At 38.2% G+C, this 13,540-nt stretch overlaps 1 protein-coding gene across 1 annotated transcript in view; it reads left to right on the top strand.

Moving 5' to 3' along the window:
• SMARCAD1 (SWI/SNF-related, matrix-associated actin-dependent regulator of chromatin, subfamily a, containing DEAD/H box 1) overlaps window positions 1–13,540 on the top strand; it is a 38,765-nt gene that overhangs the window by 20,627 nt on the left and 4,598 nt on the right. The window contains exons 9-19 of the mRNA XM_066317934.1: window positions 422–813; window positions 5,489–5,691; window positions 6,850–6,940; window positions 8,147–8,246; window positions 9,737–9,796; window positions 10,006–10,081; window positions 10,527–10,662; window positions 11,703–11,840; window positions 12,152–12,247; window positions 12,678–12,795; window positions 13,051–13,172. Of these exons, the coding sequence (XP_066174031.1) occupies window positions 422–813; window positions 5,489–5,691; window positions 6,850–6,940; window positions 8,147–8,246; window positions 9,737–9,796; window positions 10,006–10,081; window positions 10,527–10,662; window positions 11,703–11,840; window positions 12,152–12,247; window positions 12,678–12,795; window positions 13,051–13,172 (1,532 nt within the window). The remainder of the gene's footprint in view (window positions 1–421; window positions 814–5,488; window positions 5,692–6,849; window positions 6,941–8,146; window positions 8,247–9,736; window positions 9,797–10,005; window positions 10,082–10,526; window positions 10,663–11,702; window positions 11,841–12,151; window positions 12,248–12,677; window positions 12,796–13,050; window positions 13,173–13,540) is intronic.

Below are 13,540 nucleotides of genomic sequence, written 5' to 3'. Positions count from 1 at the left end.
AAGGCTTGTTTTCAAGTCAGCAGAATGAACATCTCTGCAGTCAGGTGCAGTGGGATCAGTATCTCTTCTTAAGGATACATCAGCGTTCTTAACTGTTTGCTCTTACCTCAGAGCTTCTGCAGCTCACAAATATTACATTATGTTGATCATCTCTATTTTAAGATAGTTAAAACCTTCTGCTATTTGAGCATTATACAAATGAGCTTTGATTATCTTACACTCACAATTGGAGCTATTTACATATTTTATCCAGATTTTTTTTTCTGTTCTCCTAGTAACACCTGCTGTTGAGTTCTTGCGTATTAAATATTAGAACTGTGTTTGACAGATCTGTAGGTTTTATTTTGGAAGAACAACTTGTGTTTTCATCAGCCCCTTACCAATATGTGTTTACTTGTTGCCTTCTGCATTGCATGCATAGATACAGAGTTTCCTCCCAAAAGGAAAGTTGCTGACTGGACTGAAGCCTCCACTGAGAGCCAAAGAGAGGAGAGTAAGAATAAGATGAAGCAGAAATCTTCTGAGAAAGAGCAGAATGGCTTTCAGGTAAAGGACAAAAGTAAAAGGAGCATTTGGAGTGCAGAAAGAGAAACAGAACACGTGGAGGACGAGTCTGCTTCTGAAGATGGCGGAAGCTCCCTGGATGAGGACTACAGCAGTGGTGATGAAGTGATGGAGGATGGCTACAAAGCAAAAATCCTCAGCTTCCTGCAGGATGCTTCCCTGAGTGAACTGGCTCTGATTCCCCAGTGTTCACAGAAAAAGGCTCAGAAGATAATAGCGCTCCGGCCCTTTAACAGCTGGGAGGCTCTGGTAGGTCTGCATTCTTCCTTTCCTATCCCCAGCCTGCCCAGAGTCAAGGTGGCTTCAGCCTAGGGAGGCTTAGATGGGTGGCCTTATCCTCATTAAGCTAAAATGCTATGTTCCTCCTAAGCCAATAGCATTTCAAATAGTGTCATATGACCTGATTTTGAATGAATTAAGGGGTGATTTTTCTGGAAAACTCAAGCTGATTGGCTGACATTACTGTCACTCACTCTGTAGCACAGAAAGTTGGTTGATTTCACTGCAGAAGGAGAAATTAGAGCTTTCACTGTGAGAAGGAGGTGTTTGCTAGCCTGTTCTGAGCTCTTGTAGCTGAAAACCCATGCAGGAGGGAAGAACGTGGCAGGACCTTTACTGCAGACACTTGTGTAGCAGCAGCAGCTTCCAGGGTAGCTCCATGATTGAAGAAGCCAGCATGGATATTTTCAGTTTCAGGCAAGAAATGGTCGTTCTCTTTTTTTCATCTTCTTCTTTTGTGCCTTTATTATACTGCAGCTTAGTGTCTAGCATGGTTTTGCTAGCTAAGCAATGCAGCCATTTGTAGTGGAGTGAGCTGCTGTGTTTTTATTAATGAAAGCTAAAGCATCAGAAGGCTAAGCCACAATCCACCAGGGAAGGGGAAACAGTATCTCTTGGTAAGTACATTATCTACTGTCGCTTCCTTGTTGCTTTCAGATGTTTACCATGGCTTGTTTGTAGACCTCACATTTCATACAGTTTCAGTTAGCTGCAAGTCTTCAGACCTGCTAAGAGCGATGTCCTGGTGAGAAATTTGAAGTGCATTACAGCAGATTGTCTTGATTTAATTTATTAGTGCTTTGCATTTTAAAGCAGTAACTGTGCACAGGCCTTTTTACAGAGTAGTAATTGGTGTTTTTTCATCAGTGTGCATTCTGAGCCCCCCACTAATGCATGCAAGAACGCCTTCAATATGTGTAAAACAATAACATTTATTTATTCAGTGTGTGAAATATATTACCACAAAACAGTAGGAGACACAAAATAGAATTTTAAGGAAAACAAAATGCTTTTTGTATATTGAGTTTAAAGTTGGGGGGGGGGGGGGAGACAAGAGGATGATACTTGAAAAAAATACAAGCTACTGGTATGCTGCAAAAGAAATCCGTTTTGCCCCGAGCCTTTGGCTTCTCACAGAACATCTGTCACACAGCTATTACTTTCTAAACTTGTTGGATTTTGTCTGAGCTTAATTCTTTGCAGAAGTATTTGCTACAGGGCTCTTCTTTTCTCAGTGTAAAATATTTTACAGTAAAAAAAAGCTGCATGGGCCTGTTTGCGTTGAAAATTAGTCTTTCATGAAGATTACTGCTATCAGCAGCCTCTTGTTTATGTAGTATTGTGAATACTTGCCCAGAGCAGAAATGGTTTGCAGGAGATTTTAGCAGATGTTTTGTATCTGTATGGATTTAATTGTTTATAAAGATCCAGTAGCTCAGTAAATCAGCCTTTTTCCTACTAGTTAATAAGGGTGGTCAGAATAATGGAGAGAGCTGATTAATTTAGAGCATTAAAGAAATTGGCTTGGTTTTAAGGTCTCTTTTTACTGTAATGGTATCTTATGTCACACCGTGTGAAGTACTATACAAGTTGTTGCCATGTGCTCATTATTACAATTGAGGAAGATATTAAGACTCAGTCTGAGATTAAAACTAAAGCCACTTATTTGTAATTTGAATGTTTTATTCCAGGAAAACATAAATGAGAATGTCTTTTTTTATTCTAGATGGTTTTTTAAGTTGGACTAAGCTACTTTGTTTCCAAGAGGATTAATATTAATTTCATATGCTCATAAGGTTAATAAGAGTACTTGGAAATACTTACTCTTTGGAGTAAATACTTCCAAGTGTTTAACTTGATCTAGTAATGCTTCAAACACATAGAAGAAAATTTTGTAGACATGGTTCTCAAAATAAATGGAGAGAGGTGAAATTGTCCTTGCTCACAAAGATTAATTCATTTGGCATTAGGTAGAAATGCCTAGACTATAGGTGAAGTACATTTTCCAGGAGGATAGTTTTATCCAGTCTTTAGTGCTCGACATGACTGGCTGGGAGACTCTCCTCTCAAACACCAGCTTATATAAAGTGTGCTCAGGTATGTCCTTGAGGCTTGAGGTGTCTGTCTCCTTAGAGAAGGGAACAAGGTCTGCTAGGATTAGTGGCCTCTCTCCAAAATACATTGTGCACAGGGAAAGCAGTAGGTAACAAAATGAATTTGGATGTGTTTTCTGAGAACACTTCCCTCAGTGCTCTTCATATTCACAGCCAGAAATTGCACACGGCTTTCTGAGGCAGAGGCTCTGCAAGGGTGGGCCCAGGTGCTTCTGCAAAGCCGCAACGTGGAGCTAAAACATAAGAGGAGGTGTGATGGGCAAATGGGAGATAATGGGGAGTAGCTCTGCACAGCTGGGAATTAGGGATCAGAATACTAGGGGGCAGATGCGTGGTAGACAGACTAAAGGATGGTCCGCAGGAAGCATGGCTGTGAGAGCTACAAGGAGAGGCAGGGATAAGCTCCAAATATCAAAGCCCAACTCCTGGCCTGGCACAGGACCATGTTTGTCATGTACAAACTCCAGAACCACCTTGCACCAAAGCCAGCTGAAGGGAAGCAGCAAATGCATCAGGTTAGCAATAGGAAACTGCTTACAATGGAACTGGTGTTCCTTGATCTGGGCTGAGGCTGACTTTCACCCTTAGGCATTAAAGGGAAAGCACTCATCATCTTGCAAGTGGCATAAAGTAAGCCCAGGCAGAGTGTGCTGGTGTGGCAGTTCCAAGTGCCCTGGGAAGGCTCGTGGGTTCAATTTTCGTGATGGTCTCACATTTTTGGGCCTCATTTGAAAAAAGCTGAACTTGGGAGGATGTCAGAATCTCTAGAAAGCAAAGGCCACCTGTGGATCTGCTTTATGTTCTGAGCAGGGTAACACCCTGTGTTTCACATGCAAACCAGTGGCTAAAGTATTTCTTGTTGCAACTTGGACATGGTTGTTAATGTGCTGACATGAAACAATACTATTTCTGTCAATAACAGATGGCTCAATTCTCCACACCTTTATTTATGGATTACAGGATTTCTATTCATGCCAACCAAAGCTTTAGTCATCAAAACAAATGTCGAAATTTTGTAGGCACTTACTAAAAAACGTGCTCTTCTTTATTTCTAAATAGAGGTGTCTGTTTGGAAGACTTTTTTTACAGGTGTTGACATGTGCACCTTTGCCTGGTCCAAACTATGAGTGTTGGTAAACTTTCTGGGGTTTCTTTGAAATGGAAAAAACACAAACAAAAATATACCCTCAAACTGTAATTGCCTCAATCCATTTATGTTTAAAATCTTTTTCTAATGAAAGCTGTTTTTTAAATTCTGTTTTAAGTTAATCTGGTTATACTCTTCACCTTAACAAAACTTGCTGTTACTCTGCAGTGGGGCAATATTGGTGAGTTAACACATAATAGCTGGATCATATGACTCCTCTTTTCTGGAGGGAATTCTTGGAGGAGAGATACATGTAAAAGTCTTGTGCTAAATTTTAACAGATCCTTGGTCTAAAATTCAGAAAAATCTGTGTGAAAACTAATTCTATTTTAATACAAGAATGGTGAGTCCAAAGCATCTTGTATTATTCAATTCTTTAAATCTGTTAATAAACAAAAAAGATGCCTGTTTTTTACAGTGAAACATACATACATAACTACTCAAGAAAATACTATAATTGCAAATATGACCCCAGTTACTGCAGAAATGTGTTTAATGGTAGGTTTTACACTTTTTGCAAATGGCTCTACATGGAATTTAGGAGAAATCAATGAGCCTGAAGGCCTATTTTGATGTGATTTCAGGCTGCGTGTCTCTGATATGTAAAATATTCGTAATCTGATGAAGATCTGAAATTTAGAGGAAGGAAATAACACAGTAGCTAATGTGGACTTGAGAAAGCAAGTGGTGGAAGAAAGGCTTCTTTGTTCTGGCAGTACTTGGTGACCACAGAAAACCTGGCACAATGCCCAAGTCCAGGTTCACTATCTTTGTGGTTAGAGTTAGAACTGGAACCAAGTAATGTTGAGCCCCTGACACACCCATGACAAAATGTAGTCAGCTTCAGTATAGGTTCATTTTTTTGCCTTGATACCTACATTGTGCTTTTTTCTTATACCTTTATAGGTATATAAAGATATATATATACCTCTATATACCTTTATATATATATATATATATACACCTCTAATAGGGTTTATTTTGAGGGGCATCTTAATGAGAATAAGTGCTTTTTTTTTTTTTTTTTTTTTTTTTTTTTGTAATGTCCTTTTGGGGTTTTGTTCTGTTAATGTGCCTGGCCTTCGAAGCTGGCTTTGCACTGTATGTTGCCTCAGTATAAAGTGCTTGTATTTTACGCTAGAAACTCTTCAGAGAATTTCTGTCTCTAAAGGTTTCAAGTTTCACAATGTGAGGAGCTGCAATGAGGACCTTCAGTGTGGATTCACACAGTTTGCAGTGGGCCAAGGAGTATTTGGAGTATTGAGAGAAGATTGGGATGCTGTTGCTGTCTCCTACTTGAATTACTGCTTGCAGCAGCTATGGATTTTCACTGCAGCTGCTCTTACCAGTGTTCATGGGTTTTTTTATTATTATTATTTTGCAGTTCACAAAAATGACAAAGACTTCTGGTTTGTCAGAAGATATAGTGTGGAACTGCAAGATATTGTTGAAGGAGAGGGATGTGGTTCTAAAGCTCATGAACAAATGTGAAGACATTTCCAATAAACTGACAAAACAGGTAACCAGGATTACTAGAGATGGAGGATGTGGATGGAACATAGAGCAACCCTCCATTCTGAATCGCAGGTATCTCTCATTTTTATAATTTAGAAGGGTGTTGGACAATAAGGTGTACTTGAAGGCTTGATTTTCAGAACTGTGGTCTCTGAAAGTAGAGTTGCAGATTTTTGATACTTAGTAGCTCTCAGTGAGCTAGGCAGTGATGTGCAACAGTTGAGAATCTAATAGATTTTTTTTGAAGTGCATCAGGAAAGCTGGTGGGCATGATAGAGCATAAAAAGTTATAACAGTGTCTTGTTTCCCCCCTTCTGGTGAGTGTAACAGCCAACCTTAAGCAATGGAATTGTGAGTTGTCAATTTATTTCAAATAAAAGCCCAAACTTACCTGCTTCTTTAATGGGAAACAGATTTCAAATAGGATTTGATTTCAAAAATGCTAAGTTGGAACTAATCTGAGCAAATTGGGCAGGTTTATCAGCTGGATGAAAGACTTTGGTCAGGAAGTTCAGATGCACCAAGTAATGTGAAACTCTGTATCCAGAATGGCAGCGGGGATGTGTTTTGGGGAAGGATGTCTTTCAGAGAAGAAAATTAGTAAGGATCTCCAAATGGATATTAGGAGGAATGGATGTGGATATGGTGGTAGCCATTATCCTGACAGTTAGGAAATGTAGGGGTGTACTGGAAATAGCCGAAGTAGCAGCTTGAATTCTAGTTGGATGCTGTTACAAGTAAATAGCAAAAGGATTCTCTGCTGTGTGAAAACAAAACCTGGGAGGAAGCAGGAAGTTTTTGAAGGAAGGATATCAGTGATGTTTCTTCTTCTTCTTGTGGGTTGTGTGTATGGGTTTTTTTGGCGCTGACACAAACTAATTGTTTATGAGCAAAATTAGGGATGCAGCTGCAAAATGCCACTTAATTCATTGTGTATTTTAAAAGTGAGTGGTTCTGTAGCTGCTTTTATCTGGTTGTATGTCACTGCTTGTAGAAGAGAAGTATTGTACTACTCTGATCATTTCAGATCTATGAGATTTAAGATAAGCAACTCAGTTTGTGTACAGGTGACTGATTAAGAAAGTTTGTGGTTTTTACTCCACAAAGAGGTCTGGAGTGTATTAAAATAAAGGCAGTGTTAAACCTGCCAGTCTGTGATTACCTTGAGTGTAAAGCTGTTTCATGGAGAAACAAATGAAAAATGGTAATAAGCTTGTTTGTTTTTAACAGTTTGAAACTGAAGCCATATCAGAAGATTGGTTTGAACTGGTTAGCACTGCTGTATAAGCACAGATTGAATGGCATCTTGGCTGATGAAATGGTAAGTGTGAAACTGCTTATTTAATAATCGTTCAAATTTTGCAGATAAGACTTGGTTAAATCCTTGCCTAGGAACCTCAAGCAGATTGTAAGTAGTCTTAATTGCAAACAGTTCTCCAAGATCTTAGAAGCTGCTGTGCTCCTTACCATTTGAAAATCAAAGGTAGCCTAGGAGTTGTGGACACTGACAATTAAAAGGCACATGGTGTCTTCTGATGCAACGGAACCAGTTTCTACCACAACAGGTTATTTTCAAACCATTGAATGTAACAGCTCCTTGCCCCAAAATATAATTCATTCAGCTTGTCCAGCATTTAGTATAGTGAGCTCCTATTTTCTTCATTTCTTCATCAGTTTCAAAACAGGCAGATAACAATACAGGAAAAACCAAGTGGGTAGAAACCTTCTCTGCTTCTCCAAAAGCAGCATTTCCACCATCTCTTTTCATGACACTTCCCATCAACTTTGAACTAAGAGAGAGAAGCTTATGGGTTTGAGGTTTTGTTAAATGCTGACACCACCCATAGTTGTAGAACAGAAAAATAGTTACTGATGCAGCTGCTGAATTTGGGTCTGTTGTTTTTTAATCCTGGCTGCTGTTCATCTTCTGATGAACCATGAATGAAAACACTGCTTTGCCTTGCTATCACTTAGGCAGTGTTTCTTAGCTTCTGTATGTTTCATGTTAGTAAGAATGTCTGTGTTTTGTAGTAGATACAACCACACACAATTTTTAAAGTTTTGATGCAGAAAATAGGAAAAGTGAGTGTTAGTGGAAATGGTAGGCTTTTCTTAAATCTGATTCCCATATTAAATTCCACTTCAGAAATATCTGGAATACCCTTGGTGCTACTGGCTCAAATGGAAATAAACATTTAGTTTCCAGGTAATCATTTTTCTGCACCATTGGTTCAGGAAGGTACATTTTTGAATATTACTTGAGGAATGAACTTGAACTAAAATGAAAAACTTCATAAATTGAAAAGATGAATCTTCGTTCAAATATTGAGCTGAAATGATAATGAAGTTTGACTGAGGTTGTACTGAAGAAGAAATTGTCTTCTGTAAAATTGTTTAAACAGAATGAATTTTCTAATCAGATTTCTAATCTTTACTGGGCCATCACTACACTGTAATTGTCTTATGAGTTCAAAACACTTTTATGTCCCACAGATTGTAAATTTTAAATGGATTTCTTTTCTCTTAGGGCTTAGGAAAAACAATTCAAGCTATTGCATTTCTGGCGTATCTCTACCAAGAGGGCAATAGAGGTCCCCATTTGATAGTTGTGCCAGCTTCAACGTTAGGTAAGTTACAAGCTTCAAAAGTGTTTTTGTTAGGAAAAAAAACCTAATCATGGACATGCTGTAAAGCAAAGATAATTTAATGAAAGAAAATTTGGGTTTCTTATTGTGGTACTCATCTCCTTAAGTAATTTGAATTGGAATGTAGACCATACTGCAGGCATGCTTGTTCTGAATTAATTAGACTTAGGATGGAACTTTTTTAGATGATTTGTCTGTTTCAAAAAAAGAAAAAATGAAGTTGCTTGTTACAATCTGAACAATCTGTAGCAAAGTCGTCTTTTTACTTATTGAATATTGGCTGAACTTAGGCCACTTCAGGCTGTGCTTAGGGTTAGGTTTCATGATGTTTTAAACATTGCTGTCTTTTTTCCTCTTTACTACACAGCATCTGTCAAAACAGATGATAATCTTAAAATGATGAGGCTAACTGTCTTTTCCTTGTGTGTTCTGATTCTTTTATGGCCACATTTGAAATTGGAAAGAGTATGGTAGAATCAAATGTCAGGAAAGCTGATGAGGTTGAACAGAAAATAGTTCTTGATGGATCTTAAATTTGGATTTGTTGAATGTCCGGAGGAAATAACAAGTTGAATTTAGAAAACAAATGCTGCTTTTGATAAAAAATACATGTTTGGGCTTCAAAAATTTCTCTTGATGCATCAGTAAAGTTTCCAGTTGTTTAGCTTAAGTTTGAAATTGTCATTTTTAGTGTGCTTTCAAACTCCACTGGAACCCAGTTTTTAAAACAGCCCTTACTAATGCATATATTACTTAAAACCTGAGTCATTTGTAGGTACGTGAACAAAGGCGCTTTTGTGAAATCAGCCTTAGAGTCCGAATTTTAGAGGCAGGTCAGCACTGCCTGGCCTGTGCAGTCTGCTGTCAGCTTTCCTGACACTTTTCCAGAGGTGTCTCCTCATTCCTGATCTGGGTCTAGCCCCTTCCCAATTGGCATTTAGCAGAGTCCCCCTTCTGCTGAGGTTTGGAGTCAGGTGTTGTGTTGGCTGTCAAGCAACTTCCTCTTGGGCACAGCAACGTTGCCTGTGGCCACTGTGCTGTTGCACACCTGGAGCTGCACAGCTGGGCTGTCAGGCCTCTGCCTGCTCCCAGAGGCACTGTCTCTCGTGATGACATACTTCTGCAGGCTAGTACTGACAGATGAAGTGATTTGCTTTCTGGGAATTTAACTGTCTAGGGAAGAAACCAAGCTACAAAGTTACACATTGGATTTATTTCACACGGTTACAAACCATGCGGGGCCTGTTGCTGCAGGAGTTTAAAGCTGGTTGAGTTACTAAAAGCCCAGTTGGACTTGGTTCAGTCTCTTACATATCAGTTTTCCAGTTTTAAGACAGAATATTTCTTAACATTCAGGAGAGTTTAAAGGGATTTGCATTAAAATCAGATGTTTGGTTTGATGCTGAGGTGTGAAACAGTAAGACATAATAAAGTATAAATTACTTTGCTTTTGTTTTAATGTTGTCTTACAGATAACTGGATAAGAGAAGTTCATCTGTGGTGTCCTGAACTGAACGTCCTCTTCTATTATGGTGAGGAGTCTAGTTAAGAAATGAATCCAGTAATGCAGTTGCTTACATGGACAGTGTAAGAAAAGATGAATTGCCCATGGCAATATTGTTTTAAGACAGTTGTTTAAGACACAGATTTATCAATGAGTGATTTCTCTGCAGTGTCTTTAATTGTTACATGTATATAAATATATATGATTGTATTCATTTTATGTTGTTTCCTTCTTTAGGATCCCAAGAAGATAGGAGACATCTCAGGGTGGACATTCATAATAAAGTTATTGATTTCAATGTGATTGTGACTACGTAAGTACAGTTAAAACACTACAGACAGGGAGCTTTAGTGAGGTTCTGCTGACCTCTAGTGGTACAAGAATCCAGACAATTTTAGGAGTTGGGTTTCAGATAATGGTAAACTAGGGTTTTATGGTTGTGTAAGAGATACTGTGTCGTAGGTGCTTTCGAATGTGTCTGTCAGCATGTATATTACAGATAATATTATAATTGTAGTAGGCTTCAGCAGATTTTTAGCAAGTGTTACTGAAAGCATTGGCATATGAAGTAAACTGAAATCATTTGCCAGTAATAAACTGTGTTGTGGTTGGTTACTTCCAGGCAGTTTTACTGCCCCTCATGTACTTTCTCCATAGCTCTTTACAATATTAGATAATTTGATTTGATTGTGATAACAGTACATTCATTATGTATTATCAGAGAGAGACTAAGTGCAAGTGATATTTGTCTCTGACAGATACAACTCTGCAATCAGCAGCTCAGATGATCGAGGACTGTTCCGCAAGCTGAAGCTTAACTATGCAATTTTTGATGAAGGTCATATGCTCAAGAACATGAGCTCTATCCGCTACCAGCACCTCATGACAATTAATGTAAGAGGTTTAGTTATTGCTGAGTTAGAGGGGACAGCTCCTGGCTTTCCTCTTCGGTAGTTACAAGCAGAGGGAAAATGGAATATTAACTGTAAAGTTCAAATGCACATAACTTTAGAGATAATACAGTATGCAAGTGGATTTAAGTGTTGGTGTGGTCTCAAGAGTGGATCCTGCACTGTGATCTCTTTCAGGGACATGAGCTCCCAAGGAAATGTAATAAATTTCCTGTACCATCATTACGTTGATGGTAGTGCTTGAGTTTCGGTATTAAGCAAATTCTCAGTTATATGCCATAGTAGTAATGATTTAAAAGATGCTGTTCTGATTACTTGTGCTGAAACCTTGTAAGGACCTGCTCTGATGGGGCTGTGTAAGAAGAGCCAGCTTGAAAATATTTTTTCTTGTGGCTTGCTGCCTGAGGAAGCAGAGTTTCGAAAAGTATTTGAGTACAACTCTTTCTCTGAACATTATGATCTAGCACTGTAGTATTTGTGCAATAATAATAAACTTAAGATCACTTACTGCAACTTATTTTTCAAAATAATGTTTTCATCAATAGCCTTTTTAAAAAACTGATCTTTAAGCAATAAAACTTTCTTGTACTTACTTGTACTTTCTTGTACAAGTTCAAAACTTTTGCTTAAGTACTGTATGACATTAGAGAACTTGATATGAGAGCAGCAATGAACACAGTCATCAAGAGGAAGAAAAAATACCCCAAACAACAAAAAAACTCCCAACAGCAACAACCAAAACAAAGCCCAAACAGAATAATCAAGAAGAAGCCTCATAGATCCAGGAATAGTTTTTCAATTGTCTAAAATTGGTGCACAGTTCCCCACAGACCTGTAAACGGTTTTGTTGACTTAACAAGGAAATTATTCCGTGATATTCCAAATATATAATAAGTTACAATAGTTTTAATTTAAACCAAACTCATTTTCTCACTTCTCCATAGCAGTGGTTTTTTTGCCAATAATATTTTTTAGAGTGTGTGACAAATGTTTCTGCTTGCTCTGTCCACTTTGGATAAACAGGCTAAGAATCGCTTGCTGCTAACGGGGACTCCGGTTCAAAATAATCTATTGGAATTGATGTCCCTTTTGAATTTTGTCATGCCCCATATGTTCAGCAGTAGCACAAGTGAAATTCGAAGGATGTTCTCTTCAAAAGCAGTAAGTACCATGAATTCTCTTGAAAATGACTTAATAATTCTTTTTGCTGGAAGACTGCTATTGCTGCCAAACTTTTGTTTTATTGATATGATATGGAAACAGGTAATGTGATTGTGAAAATCTAGAAAATGAAACAATTGAGCAAACCTTTTAAATTAAAATGCCCTGTAATAGGATATATTTAAATACTAATGGCCAGGTCAAGTATGTCTGTTTTGGCTGGGGTTTTCATCAAGTTAGAGAAGTTAAGGTGGTGGTGTTATAGCTGAAAGCTTCAGACTGTAATTGAATTCTTTCACTGTTTTCCTTAGAAGAGTGCTGAAGAACAAAGCAAATATGAGAAGGAGAGAATTGCACATGCAAAGCAGATAATAAAACCATTCATCTTGAGAAGAGTAAAAGATGAGGTAACATTTTATTTTTAAAATGATGGATTTGTGTTATCAAAAAGCCTGATGATCTCTTGAGACCAACGCTAGAATATGAGGCGAAATTGCATACTGATCTTAAAAAATGTTCATGGGCACCTGCAGATTTCGGTGGTCTCAAGGGGGTAATGCTGATTAGCAGATTAGCAGGGAAGCAGATCCCAGGTATTGTATATAATATTATTTCATGCAGTTCTGGAGTGTGCAGGCCATGTTACTTGGTGGGTAAGTTGATGTATAATCCTGGTCAAACCTGAGTTGAATTACTGCCCGAGTTAGTCAAGTTACAAGCAGTGAAAGGAGCTGGGATGAGGAGAATGAAAAGTATCATAACAGCTCTAAGACAGTGCAGAATTTCTGATGCTTCACAACACTACAGGTTATAGCTGGTATCATTTTGTTTTGTCAGGTTCTTAAACAACTACCTCCCAAAAAAGATCTCATTGAACTGTGTGCCATGTCTGAGAAACAGGAGCAACTCTACTTGGCTCTCTTAAACAAGCTCAAGAACACTCTTGACAATAATGGTATGTAAGGGTCTTGTTTCCTTCTGATGGATTTTTTTCATGCTGGGATATATGTTGAATGTGACTCCAGTCTTTGCTTTGTAGAAATATCTAATGCTCATAAACTGTTTGTATCCCTTCTATGAATTTTTTTGAAGTTCAGCTAATTAGGTGAATTTTCAAACTGAGTTCTTGCAAATAAAGCTCTGCTGAGGGGTAAAGGTGTTTCAGATGGTGATTTTCAGTAGCAGTACAAAGATGCCTCTTTGTTCACAGAGAAAAGCTCTGATATGGGAAATGGAATGATGCAACTTAGAAAAATGGCCAATCACCCTCTTCTGCATCGTCAGTATTACACCAATGACAAGCTCAGGACGATGTCCACCCTCATGCTCAAGGTAAGGGGATGAGATTCAGAAGCAGTCCTTCACTTTTCAGAATTTCTAATGCAAACTTGTTTTGTTTGCTTGTTTTGTTGTCAGAGATGGTAAAAAATGTGGTTTTGCCAGACTTAATTCATTGTTGCTGCTTTTTATTTCTCTGCCTCTATCCAGTGATCTAATCAAGCTCTGTAGGTATTTAATGCTGATTTTTGTATCATAAGAATGGAGAGAACCGCTGTGTGTCTGCAGTCATCTCCTTTTCATAAGCTCCCTCTTAGCACCTCTTCCCACCACCCCAGAATTTAAAGCCAAAGTGTTTTTGGAAAAAAAATTGAATAGGCCCTTGAGTTTAGTAGCTTTCTGAGTAGCAAGAACTGAATAGC

Source organism: Sylvia atricapilla, chromosome 4 (assembly GCF_009819655.1).
Source record: "Sylvia atricapilla isolate bSylAtr1 chromosome 4, bSylAtr1.pri, whole genome shotgun sequence".
Taxonomy (NCBI): domain Eukaryota; kingdom Metazoa; phylum Chordata; class Aves; order Passeriformes; family Sylviidae; genus Sylvia; species Sylvia atricapilla.
Note: the sequence above shows the minus strand (reverse complement) of the source record. Positions and strands in the feature narration are given on the sequence as shown.